The sequence below is a fragment of the Phyllobates terribilis genome, unplaced genomic scaffold (assembly GCF_046119375.1).
Source record: "Phyllobates terribilis strain yellow unplaced genomic scaffold, ASM4611937v1 Scaffold_1__5_contigs__length_1240528914, whole genome shotgun sequence".
Classification (NCBI taxonomy): Eukaryota; Metazoa; Chordata; class Amphibia; order Anura; family Dendrobatidae; genus Phyllobates; species Phyllobates terribilis.
In genome coordinates, this window is record NW_027362761.1 from 58,191,348 (window position 1) to 58,217,825 (window position 26,478).

General features: G+C 44.1%; 1 protein-coding gene across 1 annotated transcript in view; it reads right to left on the bottom strand.

Moving 5' to 3' along the window:
• The window catches only part of TRIM14 (tripartite motif containing 14), a 77,867-nt gene extending 61,840 nt beyond the window's left edge, over positions 1-16,027 (bottom strand). The window contains exon 1 of the mRNA XM_073662451.1: positions 15,391-16,027. Coding sequence (XP_073518552.1) covers positions 15,391-15,999 — 609 coding nt within the window. The 5' untranslated portion in view covers positions 16,000-16,027. The remainder of the gene's footprint in view (positions 1-15,390) is intronic.
• Between the last annotated feature and the right edge of the window lie 10,451 nt (positions 16,028-26,478).

Sequence of the window (26,478 nt, forward strand, 5' to 3'; positions counted from 1 at the left end):
GCAGGACTTTAATCCATGACAGCGTAGTGTGTTACTAACGGTAATGTTTGAGACTGTGGTCCCAGCTCTCTTCGGGTCATTGACCAAGTTCTCCCGGGCTGATTCCTGACCTTTCTCAGAATCATCCTTACCACACAAGGCAGGATCTTGCATGGAGCCTCAGACTGAGAAAGATTGACAGTCATCTTTTGTTTCTTCCAATTTCTAATAATTGTGCCACAGTTGTTGCCTTCTCACCATGCTGCTTGCCTATTGTCCTGTAGCTCATTGCAGCCTTGTGCAGGTCTACAGTTTTGTCCCCGGTGTCCTTAGACAGCTCTTTGGTCTTGGCCATGGTGGAGAGTTTGGAGTGTGATTGATTGAGTGTGTGACCAGGTGTCTTTTATACAGGTAACGAGTTCAAAGTGGTGCAATTAATGCAAGTAATGAGTGCAGAGTAGGAGGGCTTCTTAAAGAAAAACTAACATGTTTGCAAGAGACATAATTTTTGCTTGTAGGTAGGTAATCAAATACTTATTTCATGCAATAAAATGCAATTTAATTTAAAAATCATACAATGTGATTTTCTGGTTTTTATTTTTAGATTCTGTCTCTTACAGTTGAAGTGTACCTACGATAAAAAATACAGACCTCTTCATTTTTTGTAGGTGGAAAAACTTGTAAAATTGGCAGTGTATCAAATACTTATTTTCCCCACTGTGTTTGCATATGTATATGTGTGTGTGTGTATATATATATATATATATATATATATATATATATATATATATATATATATTGTGGTAAAGCGACTTGCTCGGCTCTCCGGAGGCAGACACAGGACACATGGTTTGGATAAACTTCCTGTGGGTTTATTGTGCGGCATAAACTCCAGCAGCGTCCCATAAAAATAAACAGTCCCTCTTGGGGTTAACGGGAAAACAAAAGATGAAATATAACAGAGTCCTCTAGCCAGCAAGGCCTTTGCCAGCTGCAGATAGTCCTGTGAAGTTTCAGCAACACCAGTCCTCCAGTGTTGCTCTCTAGCATCAGCCACACACAGCCTGGAGACTTCAATCTCCAGACCACACACTCCACCCAGGAAAACAAACTGACTGAACATTTAAACCCTGTTCAGCCACACCCTGGGGGGAGGTATGGGGATTGACTTCCCTCCCATCTCTATGTCATTCCCATGAAACCACACCCTTTTAAAGAGGTAACCTCCAGCATATAACATGCTGGCAGAAATTTCGTAGGTCTTAGTTCACACAGGAGAGCATCCTGAGTGACACATACCTTCCCTTGCATATAAAACCAGTGACTCTGTCACAATATATATAGTTTGTGTATTTATTATGTAGAAAAGAATGTGATAAAGTCCTGGATGGGAGGTATGTGTCACCGCGGTGGCTAGCCTCGGTGGTGTAAGTCCTGGAGATAATGTTCCAGCCACAGTAGGTTGCTGGAAAGTTTCTAGTGAGACCAGAACTTGGGTCCAGGTTTTAGAAGCAGTATTTCTGTACTGATGGGGGTTGTGATGCTGTGTTTCTGTACTGCTGGTGGTTCTGGTGATGTATTTCTGTACTGACGGGGTTTGTGATGCTGCGTTTCTGTACTGATGAGGGTTCTGGTGATGTATTTCTGTACTCATGGTAGTTCTGGTGATGTATTCTTGTGCTGTTATTGGTTCTGATCCTGTACACACATAACAATCTGTAATTTGTAAGATTACATGATACATGGCTATGTTAATAAAGTGTTGCGCTGTCTGACAAGTTAAGGGTCACTACGTTTTTATTTATGTTAGGAGCATTTAAGGGGCTGTCCAACTTTATAATGAAAGCCTGCAGTCATTCTATCTGACTGCAGACGTCTGAATTCTCACAGCAGGCGCACTGGACGCTGCCAGGATTTTCTGATGCCGGCTGTGAGAGTTGAAGGTGCCAACTAGACATGCACTGCCTTGCTCAATACAAGTGATTTCAGCGAGGCTGGACATGTCTTGTCGAAATGCGTCGAGAGGTGTGCAAAACGCATACTTGCATTCAAATGACCATCTACTTTTGAACTGCAACGGGAGAATCCTGAAAGTGTGCAGTACACGCAGTGTGACAGTGTGACTGCAGACTTTCATCACAAACCTGGACAACCCTTTAAATATAACATTAAGCATTGCAGCATGCCCAACCCTAACAAAATTTAATATGCTCACTGTCAGGATTTGGCTATACTTGCAGGCTCTAGCAGTCAACAAATGACCACTAATATACAATTTTTATACTTACAGTCATGTGCTGACTAGCTTTTCTTCCTGCTTCTTTCAGTGAAGTAGTGATTGTAGTGAATGTGGTATTTCACTGAACATGAATGAGAAAATTAGGAAAAGCAGCTGGTTGGCACGTGACCAGAAGTGTGCAAATCACATATGAACGGTCGCATGACAACTTCTCAAATTGCTTGACTTCGTGCCCTGGATGCCAGAAAACCTAGATTGTTTGTATGTAATAGTGTATTGTGGTGTGTAAAAACATTTGTTTAGGGTAAATTTACTAAATCTATAAGCGCGCATTTACATCTTTGTTAGGGTGCTTTCACATTGCATCTTAGGTCATCGTGAGAATTTTCTCACTCAGCGTCGGTACAGTAAGTGAGGTCACCGGAGATCATCAGCTGATTGAACTCCGGTGACCTCTCTTCCGGCAGCTCGGCACACTACACTGCGGGAGTGATCAGTGCTGCCAGGTGATCCGATCGCCGTAGGACACTCGGGATTATGGCAGATAGGTGAGTATATGGTTTTTATTTGAATATTTATTTATTTTAACTTTTTTTATACTGTGAGCACAGGTGCCGACTGATGACAGCTCCCATCAGCGGCACCTGTCCTCTCTGTTATCAGTGGCAGCAGATGTTGGTTGGTGGGAGGAGTAGTCTCTTATCAGTTGATGCCTGTGACCCACGGTCAATCATTTGAGTGTTTTTGCCATGTTTTTGACCCCTTGACTTCAATTGAGTTAGTCAAATACCCAGCAAAAATCCGCACCAAATCTGCAAATATTTTTATACCTGCATTTTTGCTGCGGATTTGACTGACTCAATTAATTTCATATATCTTCAGTTCTGCCTAGGGATAGCACGCGTGCTAGTCAAGTATGAAATAGATTTTAAGTGCAATAGTTTAAAGTGCTTTTAGAAATTATACATGGCAGTTAGACAGGGCAGGAGACAGGTAAGGTGCATAAGACATTCAAACAAACATACTGCTTGGTCAGTCGTACTGCATTATTCATTGGTTATATCACTCTGCTTCTTGTATGTTTTAATTTCTGCTTTCTCACAACTCGCCCGCCCTTTAACCCATTCTGTGCATTTTCTCCATATGAACCCCTCCCTTCTCCCCTGTCCCATGTATAACTGTGAGGCTCTACTGACATTTCTCACCCACTCCAAACCATCCACTACCTCCATACAGCCCTCAAAATTTTCATACAAATCATTGCACCACCTGCTCATTCTCTTTTTTCTCCTTGTCCTAGTCACTGGCGACATCTCCCCCAGCCCTGGGCCTCCCTCCACTAGCATACATTACTCTCCTCCAGCTGCATATAGAAACCCTGCTAATCTTATTACGATTCAGTGCATGCCTTCTCCTATCGCTTTCCATTGTGCTCTCTGGAATGCACGGTCTGTGTGTAACAAACTAACTTACATTCATGATGGCTTCCTCTCTAATTCCCTTAACCTTCTGGGTATTACAGAAACCTGGATCCAGCAGTCAGACACCACCGCTGCTGCTGCTCTCTCATTTGGTGGGCTGAAATTTTCACATACTGCCAGACCTGAGAACAGACAGGGTGGAGGTATTAGTTTGCTCCTTTCATCACAATGTGCTTTCCAGGTCATGCCCCCGGTTCCCTCACTTATGTTTCCTTCCTTTGAAGTCCACACTGTCAGACTCTTCAAACCCTTCTCCCTGCGAGTGGCGGTTGTGTATCGCCCTCCAGGCTCCTCCCGCCAGTTCCTCGATCACTTTTCCACCTAGCTTCCTCACTTTCTATCCTGTGACATCCCCACCCTCATCATGGGAGACTTTAACATCTCCATCGATGACCCCCTCTCCCAATCTGCCTCTCATCTACTTTCTCCAACATCCTCATTCGGCCTCTCACAGTTTACTAACTCTCCTACGCATGAAGATGGAAATACTCTGGACCTGGTCTTCTCCCATCTCTGCTCGCTGCATAACTTTACAAACTCCCCCCTCCCGCTCTCGGACCACAACTTTCTTTCCTTCTCTGTCAAGTACTGTCTCCTCACCCAGGACACCCCCACTTACCACACTTATAGGAATACATGTACCATTAATACCCAGCAGCTTATGGACAATCTACACACATCTTTAGCTCCCATCTCCTCCCTCTCCTGTCCAGAGTTAGCATTGTCACACTACAATAATACACTGAAGAGTGCCCTAGATGAAGCAGCACCTTCTACACGCAGAAAGACCTGACACAGACAACGCCAGCCCTGGCACACGATGCAAACACGTTTTCTTCAGCGTTGCTCAAGGTGTGCTGAGCGTCAGTGGAGAAAATCACTTTTAGCAGAAGATTTCATCCACTATAAATTCATGCTCAAAACCTATAACTCTGCCCTTCATCTGGCCAAACAATCCTACTTCACCACCCTCATCCCTTCACTATCCAACAATCCAAAACGACTTTTTGAAACCTTAAACTCCCTCCTGAGCCCTAAAGCACAGGCCCCCATCACCCACCTCAGCGGTGGTGATCTGGCCACTTATTTCCTAGAAAAAATCAACCACATCCATCAGGACATCTCAGCCCAATCTCTCCAGTGCCTGGATCTCCTTCCCTGCCGCACTTCAAGCTCATTTGCCTTCTTTTAGCCTGTCACAGAAGAAGAAGTTACCCAGCTCCTCGCTTCTTCTCGGCCTACAACCTGCAACAGTGAACCCATTCCCTCACATCTCCTGCAGTCTCTCTCACCGGTGGTCACCACTCACCTGCCTAAAATATTTAACCTCTCTCTTTCTTCAGGTTCTTTCCCTCCTCATTTAAACATGCCATCATACTACAGACCTGTCTCTAATCTTCCATTCATCTCTAAAATCCTGGAACGCTTGGTCCACTCCTGTCTCATCCGCTATCTCTCAGATAACTCTCTCCTCGACCCTCTACAAACTGGTTTCTGCTATTTACACTCCACTGAAACTGCCCTCACTAAAGTCTCTAATGATCTACTTACAGCCAAATCCAAAGGTCACTGCTCCCTGCTGATTCTCCTGGATCTCTCTGCCGCATTTGACACTGTGAATTACCCGCTCCTTCTTACTATGCTCCGCTCTACAGGCCTCAAGGAAACCGTTTTCTCCAGGTTTTCCTCCTACCTCTCTGACCAATACTTCACTGTATCTTTTGCCAGCTCCTCTTCCTCTCCTCGTCCCCTTACTGTCGGGGTTCCGGAGGCTCAGTGCTAGGCCCCCTCCTCTTCTCTCTATACACTGCCCCTTTTGGACAAACAATCAGCAGATTTGGGTTCCAGTATCATCTCTATGCTGATGACACCCAATTATAGACTTCTTCTCCTGACATCACCCCTACCCTAATACAAAATACCAAGGATTGTCTGCTGTCTCTAGCATCATGTCCTCCCTCTATCTTAAACTGAATCTCTCCAAAACTGAACTACTTGTGTTTCTCCCTTCTACTAACCTAAGTCTACCTAACATTGAAATTACATTGGAGGGTTCAACCATAACTCCCAAGCAGCACGTCCGCTGCCTTGGGGTCATATTCGACACTAAACTTTCATTTACTCCCTATATCCGATCACTCACCTGCTCTTGTCACCTGCATCTTAAAAACATCTCCAGAATCCGACCCTTTCTCACCTTTGAAACTGCGAAAACTCTTACTGTCGCTCTTATTAACTCTCTTCTGGAGTACTGCAACTCTCTTCTGATCAGTCTTCCTCTTACCAAACTTTCTCCTCTCCAATCTGTCCTTAATGCGGCAGCCAGGGTCGTATTTCTGTCCAGCCACTTCACCGATGCCTCCATCTTGTGCCAGTCATTACACTGGTTACCCATTCGCTACAGGATCCAATATAAACTCATCACTCTCACCCACAAAGCTCTCCACAGTTCTGCACCACCTTATATCTCATCTCTATCGCCCTACACGTGCCCTCCGTTCTACAAATGACCTAAGACTAACATCCCCCATAATCTGAACCTCGCACCTATGTCTCCAAAACTTCTCTTGTGCTGCCCCAGTTCTCTGCAATGCACTACCCCTGATGATCCAACTGATGCCTAGCCCCCACATCTTCAAGCGCGCTTCAAAAACCCATCTCTTTAAACAAGCCTACCACTTCAACTCAGTAAACTAACTTTCCCCTGTTCCCTCCTTCTAAATATTATTCCGAATCTGTTCCCTACTATTCATCTGTCTCCACACCCTCCATGCACACGATAACTGCACTCGATACTTGATTATTGCACTTAAACATATGGGCTGATGACCGGATCATGCAGCTTTATATGAAAATTCCTATTTATTATAATTGCTAGGCCTGAAATAACAAGTACTTTTCACCTATTGTGTTCCCCCATTTCCTTGTAGATTGTTAGCTTGCGAGCAGGGACCTCACTCCTAATGTAACTGTTTAAACTGTCTTACCTTGTATTGAATTTATTGTATGTACATGTCCCCGCTTAATTGTAAAGTGCTGCGGAGTATGTTGGCGCTATATAAATAAAAATTATTATTATTAATGGGTGAAAAACACGGCAAAAACACACAAAGAATTGACATGCTGCAGATTTAAACGCAGTGCAAATCCTGACAGGAAAATTCCTGATCATGTGCACAGATCTTCAGGATTGTCGTTGATTTAGCTGGCACAAGGATTCCCTAGTATTTATGGCCAAATTCCGCTCGGAAAAACGGCACAAAAATGCACCAAAAAATTCACCAAGCGCCCACAGCCTAAATGTATTTTCTTGGGATTTTACATGATATACAATATAAAGTAGCAAGTATTTATGAAAAGTAAAGGAAATGATACATGTTTTTTTAATTATTTTAAAAATATGAATCTGAAAATTGTGATGTGAATTTGTATTCAGACCCCTGTCGTCTGATACTCCTAAATAAAATCCTTAGCAACCAATTGCCTTCAGAAGTCACATAATTAGTAAATTGAGTCCACTTTTGTGTAATTTATTCTCGGTATAACTACAGCTGTTCTGTGAAGTCCTCAGAGGTTTCTTTGATAACATTAGGGATCAATCAGCATCATGAAAACCAAGGAACTGTTATGAATGTTTCACACTCACACCAGGGAAACGCCGCACCTACACACAACTGGTCCCTGTACAGAGTAGAAAGGCCCAAGCCGCACAACTAAAAAACACCATCTCGGACTTGGCTCCTTAAAAGGGGTTTCTCATACCTCCTGAGGAACCAGAGGGGAGGCCAAAACACATTACCAACAATGGGAAAGGAAAGTGTGAGGAGAGATACGTGAACCTAAGTTGAGAATATTGAGAAAAACATGCATATGTGTCTTTTTATATAGTGTATGTAAACTTCTGGTTTCAACTGTATATATATATACTAGCTTTTACCCGCATCTTCGCTCGCGTGGAATTTGGTCTGCCACATTAAGTTTCGTGACAGATCATTTTAATAGTAAAAAAAAATAATCTTAATAGTAAAAAAAAATAATCTTAATAGCAAAAAAAAATAATCTTATTTAGTTACTCGTACATCCAAAATTTCAGATGTCTAACTTCAAAACTGACGGATTCCATTCAATCTTTGAACCCCTATAATATGAAGAGGGAAACTCTTGAAGGTGGAATTATCAAAATTCCTTTCTTAGTGCTCATTTAAGCTATAATAGAACCTATCTGCAAATTTCAAGATGCTAAGTTCAGTGGTTTCGGCTGTGCGTTGACTGCTAGGTGTGTCAGTCAATCAGGTTTACAGTTTTATATAATCTTCGCCTGTATGGTGTGTTTATAAAAAGTAGCCCTATGTCCTTCCCCAGGCTTGAAATTATCCATATCAAATTTCATCACAAACGGATTACTAAACACTGATTAATAAACAGGACGGACTGAAGTTACTTGCGTTTAATATTGTTCGTGTTAGTAAAGAATTAGTATGTAATTGGAATAATGGACATCTGCAGGTAATTTATCTATGTGTTTTTACTGCAATATACTCCTGTAAACTATGTTATTTGATTTCTTTCGTTCAGCGAAAATATGTAGATTTTGCGATTTAGAAACACGTGAGCAAGCTACGTATAGCTGACCGTGGGAAAAACAGGGCGTGCCTGAATGTATCCCCGCTACCTTCAAAGTTTGCCCTTGCGATTTATTGATGGTCATTGAAAATGCAACTTTAAGTGGGAACTGCAAACGTTTGAAATTAAAGGGTAAGTTATTGGGTATTATTGGGATGCGTGGTATAAGAATATTTTCACCCTTAGCTTCTCCAGTTAAAATTGTGGCCATTACAATGTGCCTGCCTAGTTCAGTGACTCGCAATCTAGTGCCATTACATAATCTCGGGGCGTCCAAGTTGCGCATTAACAAAACGGGTATACCGACCTTTAATTCGAGCTTATGAGATGGGACCCCGGATAGCTCCAAAGAGTTAAGAAACTCCACGGGGTAGCTCGTACAGTCTTCAGATGACATGACTGTGTCGATGGAGTTGTAGGTTGTTGCATCGCTGGTTACTTTGTCCAAGATAATTTTATTGATTTTCGCAACTGTTTCATTTCTTGGTGCTAGTATAGTTCTTTCACATAGCCAATTTTCATCGTGGATGTTTTGTTGCAAATTTGGAAAAACTTGAGCAATAAGTGCGTCTTCCGAATCCACAACATGACAAAATTGGTTAGTGAATAGAACCATACCTTCTTCGTCAGTTTCGATTCGACCTTCACCGATCTCGAGCAGTTTCTCAGCGTACGCGTCCGACTCTAGATCACTGAATAACTAGACACGCATGTTGGTGGTGAGGTGCAGCTTTTCAACTTTGGTCCATAAATATGAGGATTTCAGACATGCGTTAATTTCGTCTGCTGCAGTGCCTCGCTCGATGACAGGCAAAGTTTGCCTAAAGTCCCCAGCCAATAAAACAACCACACCACCCATTATTGTTTATTTACTGTTTAAGTCTTGTAGACAACGATCAAGAGCTTCGATGGCGCGTTCGTGTGACATTGTGCACTCGTCCCACACGATTAGTTTGCATTGTTGCAACAGGAGGCCATGGGCGCTGCTCTTGCTGATATTACACGATGGGGTTTCTTCGTTCACCAGATTAAGAGGTAATTTAAAGACTGAATGTGCCGTCCGTCCACCGCTTAGCAATGTTGCAGCAATTCCAGAGGAAGCCACAGCTAATGCAACGTTATGACCGCTACGAATTTTTGCTAAAAGTAAATTAAGCAAGAAAGTTTTTCCTGTACCACCCGGGGCATCAAGGAAAAAAAGTCCGCCTTCACCATTCTCAACTCGTCCTACTATTTTGTGATAAATCTCTCTTTGATCAGGTAGCAAACGTGGCTCAGTTTCGCAAACGTGAGCGTCTAACTGGTTGGTATCATAGCTTAGCTCTTTTATCAACTCGTTCGACAGCTCTCCTCTATGCCACGGTGAGGGTAGACCAAAATCGGACAATTTCTTTCCAGAAATTATTAATATTTTGTCCTCGATAAGCCCCAACGCCTCATTGAAACAGAGATCATCGTTAACGTGATCCATTCTTTCAAATCTGTGCATGATATCCTCTGTTAACGCAGTTTTATACTTGTGCCAGAGTAGTAGAGGATTGGATAAACCGCAAGTGCATATCAATATGGCAAACAGCTCTCTTATTTGCGCCGGGGAGCGACATAGCTCGGCCTCTTCTAAGGTGGTATCCCAGTGGTTATCATCTTCCAACAACCCCATCTTCTCACACACCTGCCGAAAAGTTGCAAGTTCTTGACCTTCAAATGTTTTTAAATCCGAGAAGTTGGTTGGACCCCTTATTACATTCAGCAGCATACGCAAGCAATAACATTCAAAATTGCTAACGTGCACCGTGTAAATGCGACCTAGAGCGTCTCCTGCCTTCACACCTGGCCAGCCATCGACAGGTGTTCCTTGTAAACTACATTTCCATTGCTTCCGTGCCACATTCCAAGTATAGTAGCGAGGCACGTCAATGTAAAGTAATGTTTTTGCAAAAGTATCACTTTGGCACAACAGGAAAAATGCAGTTAGTGTAGTTTTAGGTGGTGCTTCTAATCTCTCTCTAAAATTATTTTCCGTAAAGTAAACCCTCTCGCCATTGGGTAAATGAATCGCGAGATGAGTGACGGTTGGGTGTCTCTCGTGCTGAGGCAGACCTAAGATCCGCCACACTGCTTCGTTACTACTAACATATCGGCCGGTTCTAAAGGTCTGCACCTCATCTCTAGGGTCAATGTTAACATTCCCTTGCTGGCGGATGTTAAAAATAGCCTGGTCGCTACCCTTATTAATATATTTACAAATATATTTTATCGCCTGTACCGTATTACAGAACTCTACATTTAAATGAGAATTAAAAATTTTTGATAAGAGTGGAGAATATGGGACCACCCAGCTATTGTCCACCAATATTTCCTGTGTTCCTCTACGGGTTTTTATAATCGTCGTGCGTCCACCATTCTCTGGTGCTCTGCGCCTGTACAAAGGATAACCTTTGTCATTGGTTTGAGTGTCTTTTAAAAGCTTCCTCGGATATTTTTTGGTACATTTTCCTTCCTTCATGCATGGCGATGAAGAATTGAATGTACCACATGGCCCGTGAATCATATTCTTTGTCACTGTATCATAGAGCTTCTGATCGGTTTCTGGGTTTGGTATCTCAGCACATATGATTTCGTCAATTTGGTTCGGATGCAATTTTTCCTTTAACCACAGCAGTAAGTGCACATGAGGCAAACCTCGCTTTTGCCACTCGATCGAGTACATGAAGCATTGCATATCACCAAATATGTTACCTTTTGTAAGTAGAGCTACCAACTTCTGTACTTTTATTCTAAATACTCGAGCTGTTAAGTCATGTCTGTCCGTTGAATTTTGACCAGCCATAAGCTCTTTGGTGGTTTCTGGCCAAGCGGGGTTGCAAGTCATTGTAATAAATAAATCAGGCCTCCCATAATTACGTACGTATGTGAACGCATCTTGTGTGTATTCGTGTAGGTATCTCGGGCTATTTACAAATGATGACGGGAGAATCACCATCTGACCTAAGTTATTTAGATCCAAATCCGCATCATTTCTTATTGCATCTTGCAAGTGAATATAATTTTCTGCGCGCAGTTTTTTTTGATTTAAAGAAATGAACCTTAAGCGCTCACTTTCCATCTTTACATACATGTCGACCAGAAACTGATGAAGTAGGAGCCTACACTTAAGCATCAAATTAAAATCGCTGCGACGGACCATCAAGTGAAAGGCATAAAAATCTTTGCAGGACACCTTTTTGATTGGCATTGCTTGTTTGGTAATTGGATTTATCTTAGGAATATCAATGCTGCACCCCTCTTGTCCTTTCCAAAAAATTATTGGGTAATCGAGAGCGTCATAGAATCTATGTGTATCGGGAACCCTAGTGAGCATGCCATCGAGCGGCTGCACAACGATGTCCCGAGACATAGTTTGTTCGCTACTTACTATTACAGCAGCTATTTCATTTGTAGTAGGGGCATTGAATCGTCTCTCATGTTGACCACGTGGTACATGGTCTGGGTGAATCACTACTTTGAAATGATTGTCATTGATCATTCTGTCTCTAGCAGTTTTAAATTCATGCACCAAAATGTTGTGGTCGTGAAGTACTCGTTGTCATTTTTTAACTATGTTTCTATCTACGCTTTGCACGCACTCAGTACGCCTGTTGATTTGTTCTTCTTCGTCACCTATGAAATAAACTTGTAAAAATTGTGGTTGCGAAATGGACGTAGGAATTAAAGAACCGAAACGGTGGTATACTTGTCCTTGTATTGTAAAGGTTGGGCAAAACCCTGGCATTGAGACAATTTGATCTGCTCCAAAAGACGTCATATGAAAGCACATGTTGTATTTTCTTATATTATTTAGAAAAAGGCGAGATTCATCAGTTTCATTAGAGAAAAGCTCTTTTAAAGGTTGAACTGGCTCGTCTATATAAGGAAGAGCTACTTTCCCGCCCAAACAACACATACATGCTGCTTCCTCTTTCCACTTAAGAGCTCCGCAATATTTGCAATCTATGGTCATTGCTTCTATTTTTATAAGCTTGTGAGTTTCATAATCAAGAGTCTCGTCATACTCAAATGCAGCTTTATTAAACAATATCCATGTATTTCTTGTAAATGTTTGACGTCGCTGTGCTGCCCTTTCAGCAACAGTGTGTCTGCGAGATTCGGCCATTTCATAAGTTTCAGTGGCTCTTTGGGACGCCATGTAAGTCGCTTGCTGCTGACGTCGAGCTTGGGACTCTTCTGGAGTTTCAGCAGCCTGTTGAGACGCCAGATACTCCGCATGCTGTTCACGTCGGGCTTGGGACTGTTCTGGAGTTTCAGCAGCCCGTTGAGACGCCAGATACTCCGCATGCTGTTCACGTCGGGCTTGGGACTGTTCTGGAGTTTCAGCAGCCCGTTGAGACGCCAGATACTCCGCATGCTGTTCACGTCGGGCTTGGGACTGTTCTTGAGTTTCAGCAGCCCGTTGAGACGCCAGATACTCCGCATGCTGTTCACGTCGGGCTTGGGACTCTTCTTGAGTTTCAGCAGCCCGTTGAGACGCCAGATACTCCGCATTCCGTTCATGTCGGGCTTGGGATTGTTCTGGAGTCTCTGCAGCTCTATGTGCCGCACAACGCACCGCCTGCTCAAGCCTTCGTTGCTCGGCTCGTTGAGACGTCTCATCACGTCTAATTATTTTCATAGCTCGGGCTTTATTAGAGCTTTGAGAAATGTTAGACTTACGCTTTTGCGGCATTTTTATAAGTACTAATTACAAAATAGGTACTTAGTAAAGTTCAAACAAAATACTAAAACAATCTAATTAGTTATATTACGATCGCTGTACAGACGATATCAGTTGTATATGACTGGTCTATGAGGAGCAGCTGTGGCGCGGTTACCCATAGCAACCATTCCCAGTGCTCTGTGGGAGCTGAGAGCAGCCTGCTGGTGCTGTGGGTGACATGCTGCGCTGCACACACACAGGGCTGTGCTGCACACAGGAGGGGAGGATGCCATTTGTGTAGCGCTGCTGCCAGTGCTGTCAGGCTGCAGTGTGTGCATCCTCCATGGAGCCGCGCTCAGGTTACTGCCCCTCCCCGTGTGTGAGTCACTTCCCCTCCGCCCAGGTGAGGCGCTCGGAACTTTCCCGGCTGCAGCAGCTGGCGCAGGTGAGCGCATGTTTTATTATACGGTGTTATGTGGAGGGACAATGGCGGCGGGGACCCCCTGTGTGAGGACAATGACGGCCCGGTACCCCCGGGCAACCTGCAGGAGGAAGCCTCACACTCCCCCCGGCTGTGGGCGCGGGCAGGCCATGCTGGGACGTGTAGTTCCCTAGTAACCTGTTCCTGACATATGGGCTGTTTTCTGTGTTTTTTTTTGTTTTTGTTTTTTTTTAAGTCTGAGAAAATGTCATAAATTATCCTTCTCCCTTCAGCTGTTTCCAGAATGTAATGTATCAGGGTGAGCTCATGACTGACAGCTGCCAAAGTTTCTAGGAAATGTCAGTCCCTGGGGGTCGTGTGTGAACCCCCTGTGCCACACTTGTACCTTGCCACGGTATATGATCACCACTGTATTCTGACTGTGGACAGGCGGCAACTGTGACCTCACTATACAATGATCCACTATGGGCAAATTATTGTATTATCAATCTCTTCTGACTGCTGTAAATCAGCCATTTAAATATCACCTGTGTATGTGTGTATATAAGAGAGCTCTCAGAGGCCAGATTTTTTTCCGACTTAATTGACATGTATCGTTATATTACGACCAAAATTCCATAAAATCATTACAAATTGTAGCCTATATGTTATTCCGATGTATAATCTATATTACTGTAAAGTTTCATGCAAATCCGTCCAGTAGTTTTTTCGTGAAAGAGTAACAAACATACATACTCACAAACTTTCGCATTTATATTAGTAGGATATATATATATATATATATATATATATATATATATCCTTCACATTTAATTTGCAACACCAATGTGTGCAAACACATTTTGCAAAAAATCTTGATTTATTCAGTATCGAGTTTGCGTGCCAGGTGTAGAAATACATGCATTTACACACCTTGGCATGTTATTAATGAGGTTATTGATGGCTGTCTGAGGAATGCTCTGCTACTCTGAATGCACTTGGACACACAAACCTTCAAGATCCTCTGCTGGCAGCTCCCTTCATAATAGCCGACCAATGATGTTACAGATGTGCTCAATGGGAGACAAGTCCGGTGATGCTACAGGCCATGATAGCATGTTTAGACTATATAGGCTTCTCATAGTAACATGAATGTAGGTAATAAGTTCAATAGAAATGGGGAAAGGAGGAAGTGTCTGATAAGTGAAGAAGGAAGCCGATTTCTCTGATAACAGATATTACAAAGTTTTTGACATGTATCTGTACAATTGATTTATGCAAAGTTTGTTACAAGTACTGGTCCCATTTAAATAAAAAAAATGTCCCCAAAGTGGACAACCTTTTTAAGGCCCAGTAAACCAGTAAAGTACTTCATAGTGTACATGGCATTATTAGGACATATATTTTTAACATTTTTTCCAAGTATAACGTGTATATACCAGTATTTATTAGCATGACTATCACAGATATATTGTGGACATTGTTACTACACCTCTAGACAGCATAAGATAAAATATTAAGGAAACCTGTCATGTGACTCATGCTGCCTGAACCACAATCAGCGTGAATTAGAGTCTGGCTGAATTATTGCAGCTGTATATGTTTTACTCTGAAACACTGTGGCATTTCAGAGAAAACATACCTTGAAAAACCGACCAGGAATTAGGCATCTTGGATGACTAGTACGAGGCAGGTCCCATGTGCCTTCTCTTGGCTCACTCCTCTGTTTATACAAAGGCATTCGGGCAGGCAGAAGCCGCCAGGGACTTACCACGTACTAGTCATTTGAGACACATGGTCCTCAGCCAGTATCATAATGTATATTTTCCGTGAAACGCCACAGTCTCAGAGTAAAATAATAATTCATCCAGACTCTGATTCATGGTTCCCTAGATGTCAGAGTCCCCTTAAAATACAATTTAAGCAATGATATTCATTTATTAAAACTGGTTACCTTCTTGTATGTGACTTCTTGTTGTATAAATGTCACCGGGTGACTTTTGTGTGCTCCAACAAGGGGGCAGACTGTACATACACATACTCTGCATGCCTTACAGAAGAGCTCCACCGGCCTTTCCCTGTGCTCCGCACACCAGTGAGTCCTTCTCCTCCTTTCCCTCATCTTTCTGGACTCTTCTTCTTCTGCGTTACACACTTGATGGTTAGCTCTATTCTCTTCCAATATATGTGGCTGAAAGTGCTCAGGACAATACGACTGTGCACAAGTCAAGCAGCTCCACTGGGCAATGCATGGACAATGAGGCGGACACAGGTCACACTGTATTGGCTTTGGGTACACTTTCGCATCTTCTTGCCTCGGTGATTTACAAGAAGGGCATGTCTTTTCACAATTAGGAAGGTTATGCCAAAAATGCTCTAGGCAGCGGTGACAGAAGCGGTGCCCACAAGACACCATTAATACAGGTGTTGGGCACCTAGAATCACATATACCACACTGATAAACTGGTGGGCACAAGCCAGAGGCAGCTGTGGGCATCGTCTGTGAGACTGTCTTGCACATCAAACTCTGATGCAACATGTCACCTTCTTCTTGACTGTCCATTATCGCTCCTGTACTTGATGTTCTGCTCACTCACCTGGTTCTAAAGGTGGCAAAATTGTGAATGTCTGCTGTATTAAACTGCTCCCGCCAGCCAGTCTTGGGTTCCAATTTCTGCAGCCTTAGATAGTCCTGTGAAACTTGTATCCACTCGTGTTTCGAAAAACAATGATGACTTTGTCTTTATGCGCTTCTGCAGAAGAGAGGACTGATTTCTCTCACCAGGAAATGAAACTAGATTCTCATTCACACGTGACAACAGATTAGCACTGATTAACCCTTTAATAGCCAGACTTTCATCAGGAAAAAATATGCTATGTTAAACAGTGGGTTAAACAGCTAATACTCAAACTTTTGCTTTGCTACTTATTTCATCTTAAGCTGGTTCTTGGCAATTTTCCCTTTCACCAAAGGAAATTTCTTTTCTACTGTTTGTAATGTAGGGTTGGTATAACTATATGAAAAACTTTCGAGAGTCCATCTGAACGTCATGAAAAAAAACCTTGATATGCGTGATATATTGAAATTACTTTATTTTGTTAATGTATCATCTCTGTATAATAAGCTGCCCAGCTCTGCCCTATAGATTTCTGGATTGATCATTACTTATGTGAATTGCATACCTCTCAACAGAAGAACAGAAAGAGGGACACATCATGCGGCGTGCGCCGCCCGGCAAATTTTGGCCACGCTCCTGGCCACACCCCAATTCACTCCCATTTACCATTTCTTTCTCACCTGGCAGGAGGAGTTGTCAGAGGGGCGCTGGTAATAATGAGCATTCAGCAGACGTCCAAGACTGCAGATCGTAGACCCAAATGCAGGACTATCCACTGTATCCGGGACAGTTGGGACTAGAGATGAGCGGATGGATTCTCGGGTCTCTGGTCCAACGTCCAGGTCAGTGGTACCTGGCGGCTGGACAGTAGACCGTGAATTTCTAACCATCCGGTGTCCCCAGCGGCTTTTGATCACCCAGGGCAGCGCGATGTCATCTGTGCGTCCTGCTCTTCTCTAGTTGTGGATTATTTTTTGTTCCCTCATTCACAGTCGGAGCCACAGAACTTTCTCATCTTTATGTAGCTTCACTATGCGTCATCCGGCTTTTTGTGTCTGTAAGGCCGTGTTCACATGTTGCAGAAATACTGTGTCTTTTGTCTTCTGCAGGATCCGCACCAAACTACACAATAAGAATCAAAGCTTTTCTATACTGTTAAAAAGCGTTCAAAACTCTGCTTCATATCTGCCCCAAAATCACATCAAACAAAGATGAAAATGCATAAAAGAAACGCAGCAAAGATGCCATAATCAGAGAAGATTGTTACTGTGTAGTGTGCTGCGGACAGGACACCTGTAGAAAAAAAGCAGCAGAAAGAACGCAGCATTTACGCTACATGTGAACACGGCCTCAGCATTACCATTTTATTACATTTTTATGGATTTAATAAAGAAAAACATAAATTACGCCATTTTTTTTACATCCTTTACCGATCCCCGTAAATAATCTGATCTCTGTGGTGTGCGGGTCGTTACGATTACAGGAACACCAAATATGTCCGTGTTATTTGCTGATTTGTGATATTTATTATTTAAAAATGAACGCATTAAAAATAACTTTTTTTTCATTATCAAGTGTATTTCATTATTATTTTTTTAGTAATTTTATAAGATGAAAAAATCTCCTAGGGTACGTGCACACGATCTGGAGCTGCTGCGGGTTTGATGCTGCGTGCTTTTACAGCGTCAAACCCGTAGCGGCCAGCTGTTACAGCATAGTGGATGGGATTTGTAGAAATCCCTTGCCTACTATGCGTCTCCGTACACCAGTGGAAATTGACATGTGGCGCGACTTTCCAGACCTCATGTCAATGTCTCTTGCGGATCCATATGCGGGCTTTCTCCATAGACCTAACATCTATGACGAAAGGCCGTAGGTGAAAAAAAAATAAAAAATGGCGCCGCTCATTTGCATATTGAGCGGAAGCTGCTGGCGGCTATTCACAAGTGTCGGGACCGCAGGCTGGTACGCATTGTGGTCACATACCCAGTTCAAGACCTGAGTAGACACTAAAAAAATTTTTTAATTGTTTTTAATACTTTTAGGCTACATTACTACAATCAGGAACAGCAGCACTTTGGACGCAGCATATTCTCGCTGCGTCCAAAGTGCTGCATTCTAATCATGCAGGTAAATCTGCATGTGTTCACTGAACCATGCGGAGTTACTGCATCTAATGCCATTTTGTTGTGGAAATTTCATAGTGGAGACCAGCGTCTCCGCAACAGAAAGTAACGTGCTGCAGCTCGTAAATCCACGCCGCTGGCGAGTTTACGCAACGTTAAATAGAAGCACAGTGGGCGTGTAATCACTCCTGTCAATGTATAGCGCTGAGCTGCCAGGACAGATTTCACATGAATTCATCAGCTGTATTTAGTGAATTTGGTGGTGCAAGCAGCATCTCGCTCCTTGCCTAAGTATCCGGACAGTCTTAGACTGCATGGTGGCTGATTTTTATCTCTTTCATGCCATGGCTATTTTCCATTTTTTCATTTTTGTTTTGTTCTCCCCTTCTCCAAGCGCAATAACTTTTTTATTTTTCTGTCAATATAGCCAATAAGTCAATAAGTATGAGGGCTTGTTTTTTGTGGGACCAGTTGTACTTTTGAATGACACGATTCATTTTATCACATAATGCACTGTAAAGCGGGGAGAAAATTCCTAGTGCGATAACATTGCAAAAAAATACAATTTGACGATTGTTTTTTGTTTTTTTTATTTACAATGTTCACTATAAGGTAAAACGCAACTGGCAATATAATTCTCCAGGTCAGTACGAGGACACAGATACAAAGCAAGCATAGCTTTCTTTTATTTAAGTGGTGAAAAAAATACATAAATTTGTAAAAAAACAACAACAACAAAAAAAAAACCTTCTTGTGTTGCCATATTCCGAAACCCATAAAGTTTTCATTTTTCGGGATATAAGGTTGTCTGAGAGCTTATTTTTTGCGCCAAGAGCTGATGTTTTTACTGATACCATTTTGGAATAGATACGATGTTTTGATTGCCTCTTCTTGCATTTAATTGCAAAGTTGTGGAGACAAAAAAAAACGTGATTCTGGTGTTTCAATTTTTTTCTCACTACGACGTTTACTGATCAGATTTATATATTTTATATTTTGATAGATCGGACTTTTACGAACACAGTAATATCAAATATGTGTATTTATTTTTTAATTCTTTTATTTTTAATGGGGCAGAAGGGGGCGATTTTTTTTCCTATTTTCATATTTTTCAAAACTTTTTTTTTTACTTTTTACTGCATTCAACTATCACCTTAGGGGACTTGAAGCTTTGATCGTCTGATCGCTTGTGCTATACATAGCAGTGCATTAGCACTGCTATGTATAGTGAATATCACAATCTCCTATGAACACCGGCTAAACACTGGTGTTCCCATGAGCATTGTAGTGACAGGCTCGGGGGTTTTCAGCAGAACCCCGGCTGTCATGACTACCCATCGGCACCCCACGATCACGTCATAGGCGAGCCTATGTGTGGGTGGAATGACGAGCCCCCCTGCCGGCGCTTGTTAGATGCCGCTGTCAGAGATTGACAGCGGGACTAAACAGGTTATCAGAGGCACATGATGGCTGAATAAATCAGCCATCATCTGCTTTGAAAAATGTGGGTTCGCAAGCTGAGGCAAGGACACAACATATGACGTACTGGTACTTGTCTTTACTCATCAATAAAGATTAAATAACCTCTTTAAGGATGCACTTATATTGGGCCTTCAATTTTGCAATCAATGTAGCTAGCTGTATGAGTGCTTGTTGTTTGTAGGAAGTGTGTTTTTAATGGCATCATTTTGGGGTACATATAATGTATTGTTGTAAATCTTTTATTTTGCTATAGGACTTGGAAAAACCAGCAATTTACATTTTTTTATGCTTGCTTTTTGTTACAGTATTTTTCTGTGAAGTATAAAATGACATTAACTTCATTCTGCATGTTAGTATGATAATGACAATACCAAATTCTTGTTTATGATTTACTGTATTTATTCCTTCTCCTCTTTGCATTTGGTTAATTCATGTAGGTGGAAAAAAAACCTTACTAATAACTTAATAATAACACTGTCTTTGCATATGAATATAACAGCTAAACAGATTTTTGGGGGGTAAATCTAAGGGCTCATTCAGACGTCTGTTTTTTCACATGCAGGAAAAATGGTCCTAGTTTCATCAGTGTTTTTGTTCAGTGTTTCATTAGAGTTTCATCAGTTTAGCTGGGATAGGAATCAACAACAAAAATGTTTCTTTTCCTTCTATCTAGCAGTCTGTGAAAAACACGGATGACATCCGAATGCTGTCCAATTTTTTAACCGTGAGTGCTCTTGTCCGCTGGCCTGATTGTCTTTGGAAAGACCACATGGACCAGGGCTCATCCCACTGAACGCGCGTTCTCCTTCCCCGTGGGCAGAATACCACTCAGACAACACAGCGTGAGGGTATCACAATGGGGTGATACTTTATTGATCACCAACAATCAATAACATATAGTACAGTCCCAGGAAATACATAAGATGGTGCAAATTACAGAGTCTAACCCTTCCGCTGGCTCGTCAGGAATTAGAACATCTGCGACTTCAGGGCGTCCAGGGATAACTACCCCAACCAGTAGCAACCCGCTTTTGGCGAGCATCCACAGAGATGAGGTAGCAGCAAGCTTAGGAAGCTGACAGAGTACATTGAGGTATGTGGCCAGGTAACCTTATTGTCCCAACTTGGGTTCTACAAACATCTACATGGGTTCAGTGATGGGCAGTGGAGAAAATCTGTATTCTTCTGGTTGGAGCCATGGTGACTTGGCTGCTGTCCTGCAGAGTGTCTCTGGAGAAGGAGAGAGGTCCCTTTTATACCCACAGCTTTCATTCAGGCATTATCCACAGGTTTGGAGGAAGGTGGGAAGAGGTAATCCCTCATTGTTCGAGTGTTCAATTAAGCTGCATATTTTGTTCTCCAAGGTTTGTAGATTAACAAACTGCAAGAGCTGATACAATAGGTAGTCAGCAGGCATTCAACAAGTCAACCTACAACAAGAGTCAACATTCAGGCTCATATGAACGATGGCTCATGTCATGGGTACTTAGCAGTTCTATAATTTATCATTATGCCCCCCTCTATGTGTCTGTGACAGAGCTGCTTGCTTCTTTGGAGGTATAAAAGGGCTCTCTGTTGGGCACAGGTTGCACTAATGATTTGTCCGCCCTATTAGGTACAAGTTCTGGCTGTGAAAAACAAGGATAGCTCTCAGACAAGAAAACCTGACGTCTGAATGAGCCCTAACTTTGTCAGAAATCTGTCTGCAAAAGTAGAAAAGCAACTTCAAACTCTGCATGGAAATACAAAGATCCATGTTTTTCATCACGTTTTGTTTCTATGTGTACTCCTGAAACATGACACTGGAATTTGGAATGTACACAAGCAATGGAAGATAAGGCAGTTATTTCTCATAGCAGTATTGAAAACTAGCTATTGAGCCCGTTCTACGCCCGGGTGGCGAGCATTTTTATTGGTGTATGGTCTCCCATGCTGATATGTGCTGACCCCATCCTGGTATTTGTGCTGCCTCCATCCTTATATTTGTGCTGCCCCCATCCTGGTATTTGTGGTCCCCAATCCTGTTCCTCCATCCTGTTTTATGCTGCCCTCATACCTATCCTGGTATGCATGGCACACCTCACCACTAATTCTGGTATTCATGGCACCTCTCACCCCCAATCCTGGTATGCATGGCACCCCTCACCCCCAATCCTGTACACATGGCACCCCTCACCCCCAATCCTGGTATGCATGGCACCCCTCATCCCCAATCCTGGTATGCATGGCACCACTGATCCCCAATCCTGGCATGCATGGCGCCCCTCATCCTGGTATGCATGGCTCCCTCATACCCAATCCTGGTATGCATGGTACCCCATCCCTCATCCCTATCCTGGTATGTATGGTACCCCTCATCCTGGTATGCATGGCACCCCATCCCTCATCCTGATATACATGGTACCCCTCATCCCTATCCTGGTAAACATGGCCCCTCATCCGAATCCTGGTATGCATGGCCCCCCCAGATCCCTATCCTGGTATGCATGGTACCCCTCATCCCTATCCTGGTATGTATGGCACCCCTCATCCCAAATCCTGGTATGCATGGCACCCCTCAACCCCAATCCTGGTATGCATGGCACCCCTCATCCCCAATACTGGTATGCATGCCATCCCTCATCCCCAATCCTGGTATGCATGGCACCCCTCATCCCTAATCCTGGTAGGCATGGCACTCCTCATCCCTAATCCTGGTTTGCATGGCACCCTTCATCCCCAATCCTGGTATGCATGGCACCCCATCTCTCATCCTGGTATGCATGGCCCCCTCGTCCCAAATTTGATATACATGGCACTCCTCATCCCAATCCTGGTATGTATGGCACCCTTCATCCCCCAATCCTGGTATGTATGGTAACCAATCCCTCATCCTGGTATCCATGGCTTCCTCATCCCCAATCCTGGTATGCATGGTACCCCTCATCCCCAATCCTGGTATGCATTGCACTCCTCATCCCTATCCTGGTATGTATGGTACCCCTCATCCTGGTATGCATGGCACCCCATCCCTCATCCTGGTATACATGGCACTCCTCATCCCAATTCTGGTATGTATGGCCTCCTCATCCCTAAATCCTGGTATGCATGGCACTCCATCCCTCATCCTGGCATGCATGGTACCCCGCATCCCTATGCTGGTATGCATGGTACCCCTCATCCTGGTATGCATGGCACTCCATCCCTCATCCTGGTATGCATGGTACCCCACATCCATATTCTGGTATGTATGGTACCCCTCATCCTGGTATACATGGCACCCCTCATCCCAATTCTGGTATGTATGGCACCCCTCACCCTCAATCCTGGTATGTATGGCCCCCTCATCCCTATCCTGGTATGCATGGCACGCCTCATCCCCCAATCCTGGTATGCATGGCACCACATATTCCTATTCTGGTATGCATGGTACCCCACATCCGTATTCTGGTATGTATGGTACCCCTCATCCCCCAATCCTGGTATGTATGGCCTCCTCATCCCCCAATCCTGGTATGCATGACACCCCTCACCCCCAATCCTGGTATGTATGGCCCCCTCATCCCTATTCTGGTATGCATGGCACTCTTCATCCCCCAATCCTGGTATGCATGGCACCACATATTCCTATTCTGGTATGCATGGTACCCCTCATATTCTGGTATGCATGGTACCCCTCATCCTGGTATGCATGGCACCCCATCCGTCATCCTGGTATGCATAGTACCCTGCATTCCTATCCTGGTATGCATGGTACTCCTCATCCCCAATGCTGGTATGCATGGCACCCCTCACCCCCCCCCAATTCTGGTATGCATGGCACCCCTCATCCCCAATCCTGGTATGCATGGCCCCCCTCACCTCCCAATCCTGGTATGCATGGTCCCCTCAGCCCCAATCCTGGTATTCATGGTACCTCTCACCGCCCAATCCTGGTATGCATGGTACCCCTCATCCCCCAATCCTGGTATGCATGGTACTCCCCATCCCCCAATCCTGGTATGCATGGTCCTCTCACCCCCAATCCTGGTATGTATGGTCGCCTCACCTCCCAATCCTGGTATGCATGGTCCCCTCAGCACCCAATCCTGGTATGCATGGTACCCCTCACCGCCCAATCCTGGTATGCATGGTACCCCTCATCCCCCAATCCTGGTATGCATGGTACTCCCCATCCCCCAATCCTGGTATGCATGGTCCTCTCACCCCCAATCCTGGTATGTATGGTCCCCTCATCCCCCAATCCTGGTATGCGTGGCCCCCTCATCCCCCAATCCTGGTATATGTGGCCCCCCTCATCCCCCAATCCTGGTAAGTATGGTACCCCTCATCCCAATCCTGGTATGCATGGTCCCCTCACCCCCAATCCTGGTATGCATGGTCCCCTCACCCCCCAATCCTGGTATGCATGGTCCCCTCACCCCTCAATCCTGGTATGCGTGGTTCCCTCACTCCCCAATCCTGGTATGCGTGGCCCCCTCATCCCCCAATCCTGGTATGTGTGGCCCCCTCATCCACCAATCCTGGTATGTGTGGCCCCCTCATCCCCATTTCTGGTATGTGTGGCCCCCTCATCCCCCAATCCTGGTATGTGTGGCCCCCTCATCCCCCAATCCTGGTATGTGCGGCCCCCTCATCCCCCAATCTTGGTATATGTGGCCCCCTCACCCCCCAATCCTGGTATGTGTGGCCCCCTCATCCCCCAGTCCTGGTATATGTGGCCCCCTCGTCCCACAATCCTGGTATGTGTGGCCCCCTCATCCCCCAATCCTGGTATGTGTGGCCCCCTCATCCCCCAATCTTGGTATGTGTGGCCCCCTCACCCCCCAATCCTGGTATGAGTGGCCCCCTCACCCCCAATCCTGGTACGTGTGGCCCTCTACCCCCCAATCCTGGTATGTGTGGCCCCCTCATGCCTTTCACACTGCACACATACAAAAAAAACACTTATACTCACCTTTCTTCCCTGTGCTCCAGCACTGCGGTGTCCTGTTCTGCCTGAGGCCAGGGGAAGAGTGTGGCACCGGAGTAAGTGCATGCCCATACCGCGCTGTCCAGCGCCATTTTGCTGAAGACACACTGCAAATGTGTCTTCAGTAAAATGGCGCTGGATAGCGCTATGCGCATGCGCCTACTCCAGCGCCTTCACTCCTGCCCCAGTCTCCAGCGAGAGGAGAGGCGCCGCGGCAACGCTCCTCCTGGTCAGGTAAGTATGTAGGTATGGCGCCGGAGATCGCAGTATGCATTCAGTGTCTACACATGCCGCGATCTCCGGCGCCATACACTCCTCTTACCTGTAACGGCTCCATGCGTTCTTCTGTCTGGAGCCAGACTGCGCAGGCGTGTCGCGCTTGTGCAGTCTATAGAGGCTTCAGACAGAGGGATGCTTGTAACATTATATTATAGATGCCCTGAACACTGAATTCAGTCACTTAGTATATTTCAGCATGTTTTTCCAAGTAACGTTATATAAAGCAAATGTGTAATGCCTGGCACTATGTAGTACAAACTAAAAACTTTTTATAGTCTTGGCTTCCATATCAGAAAAAGGAACACTACAAGATAAGAAAAGAGTAAAGTTCACATCTCTGTAAATGTTATGATCTAAGCAGAATAAGTGCACATGGTGACCAGGGATGCAAAGAAATCCCGCTAGATTTAATAGTTTAATAGTCATTTTACCAACTGCTTAAATTGATATTTATAGGTAATATCCTGTAAAAAAATGTGATGTAAAATAGTAGTTAGGTAATTTTTTGGAAAGTAGTTTCCACGCAAAGGACTCGTTCACACAACCATTTTTTTTGGTCCCAATGTGGACCATGAAAAAAACCATACAGCACTCGGACCAATGTTATTCAATGCGGCAGTGCAGCTTTTTTTCACTGATAGAATCATTGTGTGGAAAAAATCGCAGCATGCACTAGTTTCTTCTGGAAATTGGATGAGACTCGCCCATTCAAATCTATGGGTGCATAAAAAAAAATCGGATACCATACGGAGCCACAGTATAGCATCTGGTTTTTACGATTACATTGCAGTTCTGTAACATTGGAAACAGTAAATGGTCTTGTAAATGATTAATAGTTGCTGCTGTAAAAGAACAGATTATATACGGATTGCACATGGATGACAAGTGAGAGAAAAAATTGTCTGGACGAAACTCTGAATGATTTTTTTTATACGCTAGTGTGAAGCTACCCAAACGAGAAGGTTTGGTATACTATTCTTTACCCTTTAGGCCATGTTCCTACATAGAAGTGCTGTGTTTTTTCTGCTGCATTTTTTGTGCAGAAAATCTGCTGTGTTTAAAGGGAACCTGTCACCAGGTTTGGCCGATATGAGAAACGACCACCACCACGAGCATTTTATAATGCTGTATATACGGTAAGTCCCCAATCCGATCTGCAAGACAAGAAAAAGAGCTTTTATTATACTCATCTGGGGGGTGACCCGGTCTGAGGAGTGTCACTCGTCTTGGTCTGGCACCTCCCTTTTTCTTGCGATGCCATCCTCCTCCTCGATCCATGTGGGTGACGCGTACCGTACGTCATCCACACAGTCTCTCCGGCATCGCGCTCTTGCAGGCATACTTCTCTGCCCTGATGAGGAGTCTCCCCCGGTGGCTGCATTCTGCCGCCCCTCTGACTGAGAGTCGGCAGTTCTCGGATGTCAAGCTGACAGCCGGCTCAGAGAAGCTGCAACGTGCCGGCTCTCAGTGTTGAATTGTACACCACGTCAGAGCGACATCAGCAGCGTGATTAGGTCATGTGATCACGCTGCTGACGTCAGTCTCCGGCACAGCAGACAGAGGTGTGAACGTTGGTAAGTGCTCCA